This window comes from Oreochromis aureus, linkage group 10 (genome assembly GCF_013358895.1).
Source record: "Oreochromis aureus strain Israel breed Guangdong linkage group 10, ZZ_aureus, whole genome shotgun sequence".
Classification (NCBI taxonomy): domain Eukaryota; kingdom Metazoa; phylum Chordata; class Actinopteri; order Cichliformes; family Cichlidae; genus Oreochromis; species Oreochromis aureus.
In genome coordinates this window covers 20,462,226-20,477,720 of record NC_052951.1, presented here as the reverse complement: position 1 = coordinate 20,477,720, position 15,495 = coordinate 20,462,226, and the positions used below count along the sequence as shown (strand labels likewise).

At 41.2% G+C, this 15,495-nt stretch overlaps 1 protein-coding gene across 2 annotated transcripts in view; it reads left to right on the top strand.

Annotated features, from left to right (window-relative positions):
- LOC116319723 (transcription factor COE1-A) overlaps nucleotides 1–15,495 on the top strand; it is an 88,903-nt gene that overhangs the window by 52,664 nt on the left and 20,744 nt on the right. For both annotated transcript variants that reach the window (XM_031739138.2, XM_031739137.2), the window contains exons 7-10: nucleotides 2,725–2,806; nucleotides 4,246–4,387; nucleotides 5,659–5,792; nucleotides 8,382–8,508. In XM_031739138.2, the coding sequence (XP_031594998.1) occupies nucleotides 2,725–2,806; nucleotides 4,246–4,387; nucleotides 5,659–5,792; nucleotides 8,382–8,508 (485 nt within the window). The remainder of the gene's footprint in view (nucleotides 1–2,724; nucleotides 2,807–4,245; nucleotides 4,388–5,658; nucleotides 5,793–8,381; nucleotides 8,509–15,495) is intronic.

The following is a 15,495-nucleotide window of genomic DNA, read 5'->3' as shown; positions in this document are numbered from 1 at the left end:
CAGCCTGCTTATGTTTTATTCATTAAGAAAAAAACATACGCTTACGAAAGAAGGCTGTAAGGTCTGCGATAAATTTATTTAATATATAAAATCAACCTAATTCGACAGACCCTGCCTTGTTATTTATTCTCAACTAATGCCAGCATGAATGAGGGATTATGTCAAGAGCGAGAAAAAGACAAGAGGAAGTCAAACATGGAGCACGGAAATGCATTGATTGAGGTGGGACACATAGTCAGAACTGCAAAGTTCACCACCGGCTTGGATGCATACGTGTAGCAAACTGCAATATCCTTCACACCAGCAGTGGGAAAATCACTCATGGGGTCTAAACTTTACACAGAGATAACTTGGAGGTCAAAGTGAGGTTTATTTTACATTTAAAACAATCTTGTTTGTGGTTATAGATGAGACCACAGTGACAGTGCATGTAAAATCCATTCAGTTAGTTTGTTTTAACTAACAGAGTGAAACACATGCATTTGATTATGAGAATCCAACCTTGTGTTGTGCCTCCCCGATTCATTGTATCTGCTTTTCTATTGTCTGAAACTCTTAAATATATAATTCATATATAATTCATATCATTTATATATTTGTGTTGACCAAAAACCAAGACAGCATTAAAACTTTAACTAAATGTGTAGAGACGATATTCTTGGTAAGATCTGTGTTATATACTCTTCCATCAGATCAGTGCTTTTGAACAACAACTCCACAGTGAAAATTTTAATATTTATTTTAATATTTTGTCCTTTAATATACTTTTTATCTTATATGTATGCTATACAACATTGTAGAAGCAAATTACGTTTTAATTACCGTTTCCAGAAGCAGAAGTTTCAATTACAGCACCATTTGCAAGAGTTACATTAATAAAATGCTTATAGTTTTACACTATAAAGGTGAATTTTTTCTCTTTCCCATTGGGTTTATTTTGTGTTTGAATCCATATTATTTTCACTCTTTGAAATTTAAGTTGTACTTGTAAATTATTGCTTTTTTTTTTATCAGACAGATGAGCGGGGAAGTGTGTAAGCCTCCCAATCGCCTCCTTTACACAGAGATCTACAGCACAGGGTCAGCTGAGGCGCTCGTGTTAACGCTATGCTAGTGTTGTGAGAAGGACTAGACAGTGAGAGGTCAGCAGGGGTCACCGTGGCTGTCCTCCGCTGTGATAGGCTGTCACCCGGAGGTTAAGGGTCAAGATAATTAGGTATGCAGAATCCCAGCGCCGGTGTTCTAATGAAGCTTGAGCTCGTTAATGCAGAGTTTTACACTCAGACCTGCCACTAGGCTGTGCTGCACCGTCACACACACACACACACGCATGTGGACTACATGTTTGCGCGCACACACACACACACACACACACACACACATGCCTCTGCTTTGTTCTGGTGGTCCAATTCAAGGGCTGTCATCTCTTGAACAGCAGAGCTTCGGGCTCAGCCACCAGGGAATGGAGATAATACAGACATATTTTCATGAAATCTAACATAATGCAATAGCTCTGCAATCTTAATGTTATAATGGAGTTATAGTATAGGGTAGTATAGTATTATTCAATCATTTCCTGAGATATAGACGTGTCTCTTATCTTTAAACATCTTATGTTGGAGGGCTGTAGTTTGTGTAAATAGTCCTGTAGATCTTTGAAATGGCAAATATGGTTAATGTAAAAAATATTGTATTGGATTATGTTACAATTTTCATGTGATGCTTTAGGTTTTCATCCTAGGCTAGTAACGCTGTTTGATCTCATTTCTTTGTTTCTGTAAAGAAATTCCTCCCGGATTAAAGTGAAACTGAAGACAATCATCTGCTGTTTATTAACACAAAATATATTTGCAAAGTAAAAGGTTTTGCATGAGTGCAGAGGAAGGGAAGTGGCGGTCTTCTTTGTGTTTGAGGCTGTGTGATAGGGTATTGCTTTTGTTGAGCTGTGAGGAGCACAGATGTAACACAAATACACATGCAAACATGAACATGTGTGGGTGTTTGTGTTTTTCTGTGCAAGTGTGCCTTGTTGCTTCTGCCAGGCTGGCCAGCTGGCTCACACCAAAACACAACCTGGATGTGTTTGTTTGCCGTTGATGGCCATCTGTGTGTTTGATTTATTCTGTAATATAGATTCATGACATATGGTCCCATTTCAAACACCTAATGTCAACATAGCTCCACTTTTTAATGGCTTGACATCAGGGTTAATGTTAAGAAAGTAGATCCTGAATCTGAATTTTTCCAGAAATATACAGTTGCTTATTATCTTTAACACTAACTGGATTTGTGCTTTTCCGTGACTTATGGAAAGACGGAAACAGCGGGAAGGCTGTAGCTAGATTTTTGAGAGCTGAGATTCACAAAAAGTGTAAAACTTAAGGTCAAACTTAAGATTTCCTCACAGTCACGTAGTTTCTGCAGTATTTCTACAATACTATAAAAACTTCCCTTCTCATGTGCTCATCCGCTGTCTTTGTGTGGACTTTTCAAAGAAGCTGCTTTGGATTTAGGAACAAAAAAAGTTCCTCACATCTGCAAGCAAATTCCACAAGGAAATTCATTTTGACTTTCACACAGTATGAAATATTAATTTCTCTCTCTGTTTATGTGGATGTGTCTGCACTGGGCCTGAGCTCGCATTCTGGAGGAAAGCAGTCTTCACTCTGGTCTATTGTCGAGCTGTTAACCTCAAATATGGCCTTATCCTCTTTGTCTCCACAGATTTTTCCTCAAGTTTTTCCTCAAGTGCAACCAGAACTGTTTGAAGAATGCAGGAAACCCGAGAGACATGAGGAGGTTCCAGGTACACACCGCAAGATTTTCTTCACTCTCGTGATTCGTTCCTCATTTTCTTTTGTCGAGGCTTCTCTCTATACCTCGCTGTCTTTTTTCTCTCATTCTCGCCCTTCCCTTTGTCTCCTGTGGACATACCACATAATGACACACATGCATGGCTGCTGCAACACATATACGCAGGAATGTGTGTATGCGTGTGTTTCTGTGTAAGTAAATAAGCTATCAGCGTCTGTACAGGAAACATGAGATCCTGACCCTGAGTAGTCGGAGCATAAATATACACACAATGCAGGGGTACAGAGGGGAGGGAGTAAGAGAGCCAAGCACAGAGTGTGTGTGAGAGAGAAATTGGCAATCATAAAAGAAAGATGCTAAAAAAATCATGGCAACCAAAAAGAAAGAGATTATGCAGTCTGACAGGTGAGGCTGGGACAGAGATTGGGGTCCAGGGTGTCCCCCGCCTCTCGCCCTGTGTCAGCTGGGATGGGCTCCAGCTGCCCAGGACCGTAAGCTGGATAAGCAGTGAGAAAAATGGGCGTATAAATAGGATATGGAACAGACAATTAAAAAAATCCCATTTTTATTATCAATCTATTATGCCCAGTATGCATCGGCATACTGCAAACCTGAGGGACCGCAAGTGACAGAGACACAGCACGCGAATGCATTGCCTGTGACACTGTATCGAGAAAGAAAGAAAGAAGGTTGTGAATAAGATTTCAGGCAGTGCACTCAGTATTATTTCCTTATCTAAAGGCCACAACACAATCAGGAAGACACCACTTGAGCATGAATAGAGAAACTGGACGCCCAGGAGATACTGATAGATTTATTACCGTGGCACATGAGTATGGGTGTGTGTGGGGGTGTGTGTGTGTCTTTCTGGCGTGGCGTGCTCTCTTGTGTACAGACTTGTGTGTGTGAGAGTGAGACGGGATGGAGAGAGTCATCCAGTACCAAGTGTGTGACGGTATCTGTGCCTCTAATTGTGCAGCTCTATTGTAGTGGAACCAGAAAAGACAGCTCTGTTTCCCTGGGAGATAATTAAGGGCCGGACCCATCAGGAACTATTGGACAGAGGAGGACACACACACACACACAAACAGTGTACAGTGACTTAGTGTGTGTTGAGGGTGCTGGTAATAGCAGTGATAACAGGTTACATTTAAAGAGCTTTTCACAGTTTCATGCTTTTAACTCCTCCCTGCGATGATCCCTCGACCCCCGACTTTGTAATTCCTCATTTTTTCTTTTCTTTTTTCTTTATCTTTTCTTTCTCTTGCCCCGCTCCCTCCCCCCCTCCCTGCCTACCTCCTTTCCCACCCCTACCCATTTTTTATGTCCACCTTTTTCTCCTTGTTCCCCAATCCTCTCCTCGTTAATCATCTTATTTTCCCAATTGTCCACCCAACTCTCTCTACCACTCACCCCCTTACCTCTCTCCAGGTGGTCGTATCAACGACAGTGAGCGTGGAGGGACACGTCCTGTCGGTCTCTGACAACATGTTCGTTCACAACAACTCCAAACACGGTCGACGGGCCCGCAGGCTCGATCCCGTGGAGGGAACGCCGTCTTACCTAGAACACGGTAAGGAGTGTGTGTGCATGCATGCAAGCACGTGTGTGTGTCTCTGAGAGCATAAGCAGCATGGCCACCAGATGGTTGATGGTTTAATCCTATCAGGTGATTCCTGCCCCTCCATCTGGCTAATCCAACTCACTACACACACACAGTGCATGGTGTGGTGCTTTCTGTGTGTGTGAGTGTGTGTGTGTATCGGTCTAATATCATTATGTTTTTTTTCATACTCAAACCCAGACTAAGGGGTGTTGTTGTAATTCAGCTGCATACTGATAATCACACACAAACACTTACACTGAGATGAGAGCTGGATTTTGACAGACGGGTTTTTGTTGTTATGATATAGGATTGGATCACATGAGCTTAAACACACAATACTCTGTCATATTGAAGTGACATAAGCTGACTGTATCCATTCTGTTTGAAGTCATGTGATGCATACCAAACCGTCTGTGTGTGCTTTTATCCATGTAAGATCATTAGTTTCAGAAATGAACTGTCCTAATCTTGTGCCAGTCAAGCTTTGGGATCAACAAACTGTAAACACACCAATACAGATTGCATCCAAATGATGCTTTTAAACTACCTTCAATCAACGATAATGGAAAATTACACAGTGAGACAAGAAGTGAGCTTCTGTTTTTGGGGGGTTTTGTATGAGTCTTTTAAATAAATCTCTTTTACCAGGAGTAAATAGTAAACTAACTGCTGTTGGTTCAGAGCTTTCAGTGATTTCTTTTAAAATTTTGGTTAAATTCTGTTATTATGACAGTCTATTCTTTCCCGGATTTCATATCCACTCAAACACTTCTCAGAAACATAAATAATGGTTGAAACTGAAGTGAAGAGAACCCAAAGACTTTACTTGATACTTCAGCGCTCGTTTCCTGTGTTTATCATTTTACTCAGCAGAATTATTTACAAGGGGAAACCCTTCTTTTTTGCACAAGGACCCATTGAAAAAGGACTCAGTCTTTGAATCTGCAGTGTTTTCAGTGAATAAGTGTGATGATCTGGAACGCAGCCAGAATCCGCGGGTGCAGCAGGATGAATTATGAGGTGCAGATGCAACAGGGATGAAAACGCTTCAAGCCAGATTTCCCCTCCAGTTTGCAGACTGATTTGTGTTTTTTTTTCCAATAGTAATATAGTTAATATTTCATGTCTTTTTCAGCTGCAGTTTATTGTAGATGCATGTTAAATACCAAAAGCACTTAATTCTTTTTTTTCACCCTTTTACTCCTGGATCTAATCATCCTCTCATCTATATGCTCCAGGAGCAGCGCCCTGCATTAAAGCCATCAGTCCCAGTGAGGGCTGGACTACGGGAGGTGCTACTGTCATCATCATAGGAGACAATTTCTTCGACGGTCTCCAAGTAATCTTCGGTACCATGCTGGTTTGGAGCGAGGTCAGTTTACCAGCCGTCATCATCCTGCCCTAGTGTTGTTTCAACCCCTCAACTGTGTGTTTTTGCCTTCGGAGCTTTGGAAGTAATTCAATATGAAAACACACTTTTCGTCACGGTCAGGCTCTTAACTGTGTGTGATCAAGTGCATGTTTGTGTGTATGTGTGTGTGTATGTGTGTTAATGTTTGTCTAAATGAGGTTTGGCTCTCTAATGAGTCCCCACCAATGAGCGACCACCGCCCCTCACTACCTTCCTCACCCACACTCCCTCTGTCTCTTTCTCTCCGGAATACTGATCAAATCAGCAGATTTTGATAGCCATCAGCTTAATGCTCACAAAAACACTCCCTCTCTCTCACACACACACATACAGCTCACTATCATACTTTTCCCCAGTTCCACTCCTCGACTGAATGTTTATTTGTCTTCTGACTCCACTCACCGTGTGTGCCGAGCGACCGTGGCTCTTTTCCAACAACAACAGCGACCGTGTTTCTGTGTGTGTGTGTGTGTGTGTGTGTGTGTGTGTGTGTGTGTACACACACACTGGCATACATGGATGGGTGTTTGTGTGTCTGTGTTAAGAGCTGAGGGGTTTGTTTACAGTGTTGAGAGCCACACTTACACACACTAACATGTGTACAGAGTCTCAGTTCAGTTCAAACTGACTCAGCTCTCTTGGCGTTCCTCATTCCATCCTTCGAATGGATTTTAGCCAACCAAATGCTTCATTTGCACTCAACCTGATTATTGATTTCGAAGCAAGAAAACACAGTTTGAAAAAGGTCCGTCGGTGGAAAGTGATTACATGTTTGCCAAGTGGGGTTTGTCTGTATCTCTCCATCCTGTCTACTTTTTTTTTCACAACCCTTAGCCAAACAGATATTTTGAAAATCATCCATAAAAATGTTATAACTGGTTAGAGTGTGTCTCGAATATGGCTCAAAAACAATGATTTATCTTCCTCCTGGTATAAACAGAAATGCTGGGAGGTCAGGATTTAGTTCATTTGTATTTTCTTTTTATTTACCCTAAACTTGTGGTCCATTTCAAACTAAGTCAAGTAACATACTGACATCATTGTGGAGCAATTCTGTCATCGTCATTTATTGAGGTTTACCAGTATTAGTTCATGTCATAGCTCTCTTAAGGTCCCGCCACAGCATTTGAACCGAGTTGAGGTCTGCACTTTGACTAGGGCCATTTCAGCAGTGTTGTTCTGTCCATCGTCTTTTACTGGAACAGATCCCAGCTGTCAGTGGGCGATAGGTGGGTTACACCTTGGACAGGTCGCCAGTCTACCACAAGCCAAACACAAAGAGACAGGCAATAAATCACACTCACATTCACAGCTACGGACGGTTTAGAATCACCCGTTTATGTAACATGCATGTCTTTGGACTGTGGGAGAACCCCGAGTACTGGGAGAAAACCCACGCAGGGGCTCGGAGAACATGCAAACTCCACATGAAAAGGCCGCATCACGTGCATTCAAATCCAGGCCTTTCTTGCTGTGAAGTGACGGTGCTAACTAATGCACCATTTTGCCACCCCCATCATTGTTCTGTTGCATGACCCAACTGGGCCAAAACTTAGCTGTTGGACGAATGTCCTCACATCTAACTCTAGAACGTTTGGTATACAGAGGAGTTCGTGGTCGACTCAATGATTGTAAGGTGTCCAGGTCCTGTGGCTGCAAGAAAAGCCCAAGTCATCACCCCTGCACTACTGTGTTTGACAGTTGGTATGAGGTATTTCTGCATTATGGCCAAACATCTCCATTATGGTCTTGTTGGTCTAAGGGACATTGTTCCAGAAGTCTTGTGGTTTGTTCAGATGCAACTTTGTAAACCTAAGCCATGTTGCCATGTTCTTTTTAGACAGAGGCTTTTAGAAAGAGGCAAACAAGCCACACTTTTTATTTCTTTTTCTGTGTGTTTTTCTGATCGTGTTGTTGTGAACTTTAACATTTAACATGCTAACTGAGGGCTGTGGAGTCTTGGATGCGCTTTCACAATTTCTCTGAGCATTGCGTGGTCTGACCTTGGGGTGACTTTGCTGAGACCACTCCTGGCAAGATTGTGGCATTGTGTTAACACACACCTGAACGCTCCGGACCAGGAAACCTGCCAAAACCTCTGCTTTTATAGAGGTGCTCACACTTGCTGATGATGACTCTATGACTCATTTTAAATCTTAGCTAATAATGAAAAAAGGAATCAGTGGTTTTGCTCCAAATGCCACCTTCAAATTCAGACTAATGCAAAAATGCATTAAATTCAAATATAAAACCAGGTCAGCTAGAGATCAATTTCACATCATTAACAAGCGATCAGTCTCCAACCCAACAACTAAAATAAAGTTTAGAGCAAAGCTTCAGTATGCAGATTTATATAAATCTGCGACTGAATTACTAGATTTAAAGGAAACATCTTTTTTTTATCAGTGGAGATATTTTTCATGAATAGAGAAAACCTAGATGCACAACATTAAGAACTAAAGGTGCTGTATTGTCCCGATGTTTAATACTTCATTCTTCTTGATTCTTCAGGTGATTTGACTCTTGGTACTCTGTTCCTTGCTTTTCTAGCTGATTACACCACATGCCATCCGGGTGCAGACGCCTCCCAGACACATCCCTGGGGTTGTAGAGGTCACTCTGTCTTACAAGTCTAAACAGTTCTGCAAAGGCACACCAGGGAGGTTCATATACACAGGTAGGTTCAAAGAACACAGTTACACACACATACAATTCACTGTATTGTCTTAATTGAAATATGTCTTGTGTTTTTCTTCTTCTAATATGAAAACTGTCTAATTTGACGTTGTAGGTTAGTCAAAAAGTGTGTTTGCATATAAAAGCCTTTGTATGTGCGTTTGTGTGTTTGTACGTGTTGGAGAGAGAGAGTGAGACTGTGTCTGAATGTGCGCGTGTGTGTGTGTGAATAACATCTATGAGTTGTAGTTCACTCTCAGGCCAGACAGTGTTGAACTAATGACTGTAGATTAGTCAACATTAACGACCCACACTCGTTAGAATGTTGCCATAATCAGAGGCTCGTTAAAACCAGCTACAATTAAACAGTCTGCTCTTTATAGCCCTCCATACTGAAACTATTAGTGAAATCATCCAGAACACCCAGTTTACTAACACACATTAAGCGCGCACACACAAACACACACGTTTCTGACCGGATTGTTGACTTTGAGTGAGCATTTTCCTGCTAAACGGAGTAGTGCAGGAAAAGGAGAGAAAGCATGTGTGTGTGTTATTTTGCACATACATGTGGAAATGGATGGAGGTGATGTGATGTCTGGTATTGATCCGCTCAACATGGCTCCATCACACCATAATGATGACGTCAGTCACAGATTCACAGACAAGGGGGGGAAAAATTGTAGCTGCCATAGAAATTCTTGGAGTCTTGAGACATTTAATGACGCCAGCATTGCAAGAGGATTTAAACATGATCAATGAAGATGGAAAAAAAACTTACAATGAATAAATGTGAGTTTTACTCTTGGGGAGAAGTACATAAAATTTCTAATATTTCCTGCTCAAAAGGTGAGAAGAAAGTGATGAAGTCTGCATTTTAGCTTCACGTGCTTTATGTGATTAAAATAAGCTTGATGTGTATTCCATGATAATGCCCAACAAAAATTCATAGAGGAAGAGGACGAATGCAAGCACTTCACTGCTTTAGACCAGTCAGGATTGTACAATGCAAGAAAAATGGGCTTCTGTGTTGGACGTTTTCCAGAAATCGCAGCTATCACCAAAAAAAAGCAGCAATCATAAGCTTAAATGGCAGACCCACAATCAGGATTTTGTTAGATGATGGCTGTACAAAATTTTGAGGACTGAAATGTCAAGCGATGTGAGTTTCTTTTAAAGGTAGTTCCTTTGTAAAAGATCTCCAGCTTACTTCAGTGTTCTTCAGACGCAACATCTTTGTGACCCTGAGGCTAGCCGGCTGGTAATTGGTCCGTCTGGCATCTAACTGCTGCTCCTATTGGGCGGAGATGACCCACTCGTGACCTTGCGATTGGCTAATGGCTTCAACATGTGACCCAGGAAATGCGATCCGTTAGTGCGGTTGCCTGATCCCGCCTCGAGGTTGACTCCTTGCTAGAAGTCACTGGTGAAAGGTCAGGGTGGTGAAAGCTGATTGGCTGTGGTGGTTTTTCAGCGCTTAAGCTGTGGTTGCCTCTGGGTGTAAGGGCTGCGCAATTAAACATACTCACGAGCACACATGTGCAAAAACACGCGCACGCACACACACCACACGTAAACGCACGCAAAGCCACACTTACATGGGGTCATGTCTTACACAACTTACCACACACACTTTCAAACAGGGGCAGGAGTTTAAAGTAATTGTAAATCAGAGTGATATGAGGGAAAGATGGTGACTAGTCTGGTAAACAGATGGTCTACCACATATGTATACACACACACACATACAAACACACATACACACACTCTACATACACACATGGTGCCGTATGGCTGCCTCATCTGCCCGATGGGAAAAATTAACATTCTCGACATCACACACCATAAACTATAAACACACAAAGGTACAAAGTGACAATCAATAAATGCTGGCATTATAAACGCACGTGTGGACACACACTCGTATAAAGAGCTGATTTATTATCAACAGCTGAAAAAAAAGAAATAAAGTTCCTTAGCTCCGAAACTTTTAGAGAAAGTTGAAAAATGGTGACAATTTTACACTTTTTTCTTCACTTTTCCAAACAACCTCGCTTTTATTTTGGAGACGGGAGAAGAAGAGAAATAGAGAGATTAAAAACAGAAAGCTGGAGATGCATAAAAAAGGAGGGGGGGTGGATAGGAAGAAAGGTGGATTTTTAAAACCAGATTGTAAAGTATCGATCCGCTCATAAGTGGATCACATATACTGATACACACATGCAGATACACTCATAGTACATAGACACATATACAAACACACGGAAAGTCACAGAGAGAAGACGAGCTCGGGAGAAAGAGATCTCATCTCATAAGGGGAAGAATGAAGCAATAATTCAGTGGTATTGAACTGCTGGCTGGCCAGAGAATCAATATCACCACACCTCCTCTTCTCCTCCTCCTTTTCTTCTTCTTTTTCTCCTTTTACATCAGTCCTCTCTGTCCTTTCACCCACCCAATTTCACCCGCTTCCCTCCCCTCCTGCTCTTTTACCCCATTGTTTTTCCTCTTTCTGCGCATTCTTTTGTTTCAACACCACCCAAAGATAACTAGAAAAACATCGCCATTTTACAATAAATGCACATGAGAAATCCTAGACATACAGCTTGCTGCACTCTTTCCCACCACCCCCACGTCTTCTCCTCTGTCTCCCTCCTCTGTTCACATTTTATTGTGAAACAGGAGTGGATGGCCTGTCCTCATGAAACTTCAATGAGTATTGATCTGATGGCAGCTCTGGACTCTGGAGGAAGAACTAGGCTGGAGGATGGAGGAGCGGTGGAAGAATGGATGGACGGATAAAAGTGGCAGAAGGTGTAGTTAAGAAAAAAGGAAGGAGATGAAGCGGAAGAGAGTAGGAGGAGGGGAGAAGTAAAGGGGGAGCAGGAGGGAGTCATGCAGTGATGATTTCACAGGCAGAAGGGTGGCAGAATTTGTCGAGATGAAACAGGTTCAAGCTTCAGTGTCACCAAATCGTCCACCGTCTCGAAGCTGTTTATCTTTTTTCAGACTCATCATTGACACAACTCATATCATTGGATTAACACAGTGCTGTGAAATGGATTTGCCCCCTTCCCGATTCCTTTTTGCATATTTATCCCATTTTCAGATATTTTTGACAAATTTGAACATTAAACAAAGAATAAACCAAGTAGAAAGGGAAAAGCTCCGAAAGGAGATCTCAAAGATCTCAAAAACCAATACATCATTCAACAATGTAAAGAAACAACTGAGAAACAAAGTCAGTGGCATGTATTAGTCTGGAAAGGGTTAAAAGCCATTTCTAAGTCTTTGGGACTCCAGTCAGAACCATTATCCACAAATGGAGAAAACTTGGAACAGTGATGAACCTTCCCAGGAGTGGCTGGCCTGCCGAAGTTACTCCAAGAGCGCATCAACAACTTATCCAGGAGGTCACAAAAGAACCTAAAAAAACATCTAAAGACCTGCAGGTCTCACTTGCCTAAGTTAAGGTCAGAGTTCATGATTCAACAATAAGAAAGAGACTGAACAATAATGGCATCCATTGGAGAGTTCTGAGGAGAAAACAGCTTGTCTCATTTTGTCAAAGACATCTGGAGACATCTGGATGATGACTTTGGGGAGAATATTCTGTGGACTGACGAGACAAAGGTTAAGCTTTTTGGAAGGTTTAAGTCCTGTTACATCTGCATAAAACTAACACATCATTTCATAAAAAGAACATCATAGCAACCATCAAACATGGTGGTGGTAGTGCTATGGTCTAGGGCTGCTTTGCTGCTTCAGGATGTAGAAGACTTGCCATAAAAGATGGAACCATGAATTCTGCTCTAACAGAAAATCCTGAAGGTGAATGTCTGGCCATCAGTTCTTGCCCTTAAACCGAAACACACTTACATTATACAGCAGGACAATAATCTGATACCTACCAGCAAGTCCGCTTCTGAACACCTCAAAAAACAAAATAAAGGTTCTGCAGTGGCCTAGTCAAAGCCTGGACTTAAATCCAATGCTGTGGTCTGACCTTAAACAGGTCATTCCTACTCGAATATCTTTGAGTGTGGATGAATTAAAACAATTCTGTTAAGAAGAGTGGGCCAAAACCCCTCCACAGAAACTTGAAACAGTCATTGCCAGTTTCTGCAAACACTTGATTGCAGTTCTTGCTGCTAAGGTTGGCAAAACCAATTAATAGCCTTAAGGGGCAGTTACGTTTTCACAAAGGGACAGGTAAGCTTGGATAGCTTTTTTCCCTGAATAAGTGAAATCATCATTTAAAAACTTCATTTTGCATTTACCCAGTTACCCAGTAAGTGTGAAAAAAAAACTAAGAAGCCATGAAGGAGGCAAATACTTTTTCACACCACTGTACTGTATGTCCTTATGTCAAAACTGGCATCTGCAGACCCCCCAACCGATTGTAGTTGTCTGCATTTCTATGGTAAGTTAACCTAAACTGATATTACTAATGCCTTTTATAGCTGATGTGTAACCACTGGAGTGAGTTCTGTTGGGTGATTTTGTTGCTTCTGTGCATTAAGAAACTGCTAAAGAAATCTTTTAGTAAACCTGAACTTTTTGCTTCAAAATTCACACACACTGTACATGTAACTACAGAGATACAACAGAGAACTACAGAGATTATGAATCCATAAATACGCAAACATTCCCGCTTTAAAAAAACATTTAGTTCTATTAATAAAGAATCAGTTGGAGATATTTGAGGCCTAAGGCACTGAAACCACTCAAAGTCATGCTTTTGTATATGTATACATGAATGTGTGTGTGTGTGTGTGTGTGTGATATTACAGTTGGCATCGTCTCTAGAGATGTACAGGGAGTGTGGATCTGACACTGGCAGTTAATTTTGGCAGTTGATATCCCACTGACTGTTAGGCAGCTGTTTTTCTCATTTTTGTTTTTCTCAACTATGACTAAGTTTAGTTTTCGGCTTTGTCTGTTTTTATTGCTTGAACACAAGCTCTCTTCACTCCTTTCACCACCTCTCACCTGATTTTATTCTTTTCTGCTTTCATTTCTTCTCGCTCCTCTGCTCCTCCTTGACCTACTTCCTTCCAGACCACTCCATCATGTTCACATAATTATCATATGTGGATCTTAAAAATCATAATTTGTCCAAAAACCTTCCTTGGAGCAGGGAGAAGTACTGTCCATGACAGTTTAACATCTGGTGTTTTTATAGCTCTGCAATTTATGAAGTTATCTTGCTAACAAATTGCGGTTCAGGACATAACAGAAACCAGAAACTTGGGTGTGATGTGATAATAAAACAGACATATATCTAAAACACACACACACACTCAAAGAAACTAGAAAACAACATAAGATATTCAGCTGCAACTAATTTAATAGTGCTGGATGTGGAAAGTACCCGATATCACTGCAGCTGCACACTTGGACATCACACACGTGCAGACACACCCTCTGCAACCCACACCTACTGTGCATCCATTCATGTGTCCATTTGTCTTTGGCTTTTTTTCTTCACTTATTCTCTCACTCAACTTAAGCATACATGGGTCGAAAAATGGGGTGAAGACACATGTTCAGCACATATAAATAAACACAGAAAATCCTTTAAAGCCGTCATCCTGACTGACAGAGCTTTCATGTCTCTACTTGACTGACATATTGATTGTGTAAAGACTGCAGAGGGCTGCAATTGGGACGTTAAAGTGAACACTAAACACTCTTTAAAACCCTTTAGATTATACACCTGCAGTGTTATTATCATACAAGTGCTTTTGACACCATTAGCGACTCCACCAGGTTTATCCATCTCTGCACATATTTGCATTAACCGCCTGCGCTCTATCAGGTCTGCTACCATTAATAATGACAGTGTAATATCAGTTAGACTGGGCCGCCTCCCCAGAGTTAATGCCTATGTTTTAAGGTATGTATCTATTTATTGTAGATTATATTTATGTAGCTCTGCAGTGCTTTGCAGAGGAAAAACCTTAATAAATAAAGCTAAAACTATGCAAGGCAACTGTAGATGTCTCAAACAGTGGTGCAGAAATCTACTCACTGCCTACTTTATCAGGGACATATGTTCAATTGCTCATGAATGTAACTATCTGATCAGCCAAACACATGGAAGCACCTTAATGCCTTCAGGCATGTAGATGTGGTCAAGACGACTTGCTGAAGTTTAGCTGTTCATGGCAGCTGTGGTAATGTAAAGGCTTAGGGGACACTATTACAACTGAGCATTGTCACAGCCTCATGTCCATCCCTTTATGACCACAGTGTACCCATCTTCAAATGGCTTTTTCTTTGCACAATAGCATGCCATGTTGCAAAGCTCAAAACATCTCAAACTAGTTTCTTGAATATAATAATAAGTTGACTGTACTCAAATGGCCTCCACCGTCAACAGATTTCAATCCAGTAAAACACCTTTGGGATGTGATGGAACAGGGAGATTGAAATCATGGATGAAACTGCAGCAACTGTTTGATGCTGTCATGTCAATATGGACCAAAATCTCTCAGAAATGTTTCCAGCACCTTGTTAAATCTGTGCTGTGAAGACTTAAAGCAGTTCAGAAGACACAAGGGAGTCCAACCTGATATTACTGTGAGTCTGATAAAGTGGCTGGTGATCTTAAACTTCTCTTCTGCCAATATTTTTTAATACTTACAGATACAGTATAGCTGTTTGTCACTGTAATCAACTGATTTTCATTTCTTGAATTTGATGTTGCTACTCAGTGACGTAATAGTCCCATGTGATGCCCAGAGTGTAGAATAAAGGCATAAAAGAAGCAGGCCTGTTTTTGTTCTCTTACATGCATCTGAAGAAGCACAATTCAGCTTTAATTCAGCACGTTTTCTTCACAGCTAGCAAAGTTTTATAAATTTAAAATCTGAAGTCAAGCATTCAACATTTAACAGCGTTCTGCTTCAGGAGAATATCCACAGTAGTTGCTGAGAGATGTATTTTTCTCAGTTACAGTTTCCCAGCCCGATTTTGAACTGCC